General features: G+C 37.2%; 1 protein-coding gene across 1 annotated transcript; it reads right to left on the reverse strand.

The window, feature by feature from the left end:
- Window positions 1-2,209: 2,209 nt before the first annotated feature.
- Window positions 2,210-2,638, reverse strand: LOC110447129. The gene has a single exon (XM_021492600.1). The coding sequence runs from the start codon at window positions 2,636-2,638 to the stop codon at window positions 2,210-2,212; it is 429 nt and encodes a 142-aa protein (XP_021348275.1).
- Window positions 2,639-4,082: the final 1,444 nt, after the last annotated feature.

A 4,082-nucleotide genomic window follows, 5' to 3' on the forward strand; every position in this document is an offset into this window, starting at 1 on the left:
GGAATAAAGCATGCTTTGACCCATTTCCCCATCGAAGAAAAGGTGTGGACGCATGATGATATTGATATGCATCATTACATTTCTCACCATTTCCTGAAAGAAGGAGAAGAGACCATGAGAAAATTTATATTGAAAACCGGGCTCGATTTCGAAATAGATGAAAGGACTATTACTTACAGGTATAATAGCGGTATGACTGGCTATATCCTTGTCAAAGGGTTTGATGCAGAAGTGGTGAGGAAAGCTGCACAAAAAGTAACAGAAGAAATGGAAAGAGTTAAAAATGAGGTATGCCTACCATTCATGCAAAAGGTGCTTTTAGATATTAATGCTCATATTTCTGACCAGATTTGTTGGTTTCTCATTGAACAGGACGAAAGGAAATTGGTGTTTGAGACTAAACTCAATTGTAAACTTTCTGTCACAAGAAGTCGTCGTCATTTACTTGTCTGTGCATCTGATGCTGAAACAATGAAGAGTGCTGTACAGATAATCACCCAGGAAATCAGTAAAATAAAGAGGTTCAAAATCCGACCATACCAAGGAGAGGTGTTGACAGATGACGATCCTTATATTCATGAGAGGATTTGTTCGATGCTCCTTGTAAATCACTCGGAGAAAATTGAAAGAATCAAAATGAAGGCTAAAATCAATTTTGATATAAAATGGAACAGAACTGGCCTTATACTTATCTTTGGGTCTCATCCACAAGTAGTTAATGCTGCTAGATTACACATTAAGGAGGAAGTTAGAAAATGTAAGTACTTAATGAAGAAACCAAATTATCAGAAGAAAATATGTTGACATGGGATTATGCTGATGTTCATATGAGAGGATACCTTTGTGGAATATACAGTGGAAAAAGAGGAGAGAACATCAAAAAAAAAAGGCCAAAAGATTTATACATGTGATTTTTCCTGTATACAGTTACCTTCCTGGAAAAAGAAATCCTCCCTAGTCCCTACCAGATACATTTTCGTGCCAAATTCAGAAATTCAGTTTCATTTGATCACCAAATCCATTAAATAGATTTCAGCTCATCCTCGATACTCCAGGGGTTACATTCACTTTTGCTCTCTGCACACTTGGAATATGTAATAGGAAAATTGAAGGCTCAGTGAACACCAGCATGTAGATGAGACAAGTGGACTAGTTTTGAAAATTTGATCCTTTGGTGTACATCAAAAGAATCTACAGTCATGTAACAGTAAAATTGACCGACTTTTAAGTCTGATCACAAGTATCAATGCTCTACAATCTTCGAAGAACAGGTATCAGGCTAAAAATAGTCAATTTTTGTTTACCTGTAACTAAGACCAATCAAAAAGCTACATGTAGCCACCTGCCTTTAATTATGCTATGACATATTCTAGGGGTGCTTATATCGTTACTGAGCATATAAGGCCAAATAAAAATATAGCTGTTAACCGTTTCCCGACCGACCCTATTTTTTCTTGCCGACCCTAATACATTTTATTGGTTTTTACCAGTCACTATAATGCATTTATTAGCTGTTTAATTGTTCAAATTAAAGTGTACATTTAATTTGCTTTGCATTTTATTAACGTGGTCAGTGTCAAGAGTTTTATTTGAAGATGGTGACTAAGTATACGTAGCTGTAGATAATTGTGGTTATATATGACATAGGTGAAGATCTGTAGATAAGTGTGACTGTCTCCCTGATGCTGACCACCAGAGTCAATTCAGCAGCACTTGTGGCAATTTTTTAGCAGGATTTCAGTAGCGTCAATAATTTTAATGTATCAACATTTTTATTGTAGCATTATTTTGCTAAGGGACAGATAGTAAGGTAGTTCAGCTTGGTAGTCAAAGGAGGAGAAGAGAGTTGGGTTGAGCTGTCAAGAGATATAGAGGAGATATAAAATCAGAATCTTGCTTTAACTTTTACACAAGTTATATATGGCCAGGCCATGTGAACCTTAAAATTTTCTTACGATCGAGTGCAACGTTAACTAGTCCAGCATTTTCACCAATTGTTATAAAATAACTCAAATTTCAGTTTGAATTCAGTATTCTGTTTAAATGAATGACCTTCACTTATAATTATATTCAAGATCACAGGGGTCAATGTTAACTATGTTTTAAACTTTAAATGACTTCCTCTGATTATGAATAATCATTAGGCCTAGAATGTTGATCTTCTTCTTATCGTTCTCCTTTACACTTGAATACCAGTCTCCTCAACAAATCAGGTGGTCTTCTGTAGGGCATCCGCTGGTCCATATAGCTTATCTTTGAGTGGTGTTGGTGAATGCCATATCTTATCTCTCAGTGCCAGATGGATCTTGCATGACTGTAAGAGGTGTGCAGTATCCTGTTCTGCTTCTCCACAAGGACACCTTGGAGATGGAACAACTTTCATGACTTTGTATAGATGTTGATTGTGTCTGTTGTGTCCTGTCCTCAGTCGGAAGATGGTAGTTTGGTCAGATCTTGTTAGCTCGTGGTAACTGTCTTGTTGCTGAGGGGTGGTGAACAGAGATTTGATGGTAGTTTTCATCTCTGTGTAGCAGACAGGATTTTCTTCCTGTTGTTGTTCAGCACCACGCTTTGCTAATTTATCAGCTTGTTCATTACCCCAAACTCCACAGTGAGAAGGGATCCACTGGAGCATCATTGGGTGTGGCCCCTTTGGGGGCGGAGGGGCGGGGACCAATAGGGGAAATAGAGGAATGTTTTTCTCCTACTATACAAGTGAAGGGTTTTAAGGCAAATGCAGTCTGAAGCATGATTAGGGACAAAATAATAAATTTTGTATAAACTGAGGTGTGTGGGCCCCCTTCTTTGGGGCAGATGAGTGGGGCCCATTTTCACAATGAACCTTTGCATTATATAGTTGTATATTATAGTTTTTGATTTATTATCAGGGTGAATTTTTTGGTAGTTTGTTTAAACTATTTAGAAAACGACAATATTTTCTGAATTTTGTATTATCTCACTGGGACTGAAATGTTGTTCTATTGTCAACTTATTCTTTCCACAAATCCTAATTTTCCTCTAGAACATCTGACTAGATTGCATCTTAATTTGTCATTTTTGGTTGATAGGGGTCCAGATTTATTCCTAAAAAGTTCCTTGATCCACGGACTGGTTGTCGGAACCCAAAGTGAGAAATTGAGACAAATATCAAAAATACATTTAACTGTCCTAAACAGTAAAGAGGCACGGTAGTCTAGTGGTAGGACCCCGGGCTTGTGACTGAAGGATTGCAGTTCGCGTCACAGTGGTGCCGCACGACACTGTGTTGTATCTTCGAGCAAGATTCTTTACTCCGCTTGTTCCAGTCTATTCGGCTGTAAATGAGTACGTGGTTGGGCAGTGCTAGATTTGTAGAATGCTAGCTGTGCGCGCCGAAATGGCAGCACCGGCTGTATGCTCCCAATGGAGTTGAGACAGATATTGGCTAGTTGCAAAGGCCCTTCAACCACGGATAATAATTTGTGAACCTCTTTGAGACGACCTACAAACTAGGTTGTGATAAAGCGGTATATAAGAACCTTGAATTATTATTATTATTATTATTATAAAATAATGCATTATAACATTGTAAAAATGTAACATTGGAAAGCAGTATTGCAGGGATTGACTCAATGAATTTATTTGATAATATGGTAATTATAAAAGTCAAGGTCTGATTGTAAATATTTCATAAATACATTCTAGAGAAATTTTACAGCAAGAATTCATGGATGGAAGGTGAAGCTAATAGAAGTCAAAATGCACACATGGTGAAATAATGCTGTAGTAATTGACACAAGGAGTTTATTGGTGTAAAGGTCATATACATGATATGTCGTATAAGATTTCCAGACTATTTTTATGAATGACATTCAGCTGTTCCCTTGCATAAAAAATGGAGTTGAAAAGACTGATTAAAATGTTATTAAACAAAAAACTGTTTAGTCATATATTAGTGATCTAAATTAATAAATTTCAAACAAAGTATATTATGTCTGCTTCTTTCAACACACAATCTTCATTAGTCAGACTTAGTAATGCTGTGCGCTTTAGCTCACCTGGCCTGTCGTCCGTCCGGCGTCCGTCTGTCCGGGTCAACTTCT

Source organism: Mizuhopecten yessoensis, unplaced genomic scaffold, assembly GCF_002113885.1.
Source record: "Mizuhopecten yessoensis strain PY_sf001 unplaced genomic scaffold, ASM211388v2 scaffold371, whole genome shotgun sequence".
Classification (NCBI taxonomy): Eukaryota; Metazoa; Mollusca; class Bivalvia; order Pectinida; family Pectinidae; genus Mizuhopecten; species Mizuhopecten yessoensis.

What these genes read in the sequence shown, in the direction of transcription:
- LOC110447129 (XM_021492600.1), bottom strand. Translation starts at nt 2,638, where the DNA reads ATGATGCTCCAGTGGATCCCTTCTCACTGTGGAGTTTGGGGTAATGAA.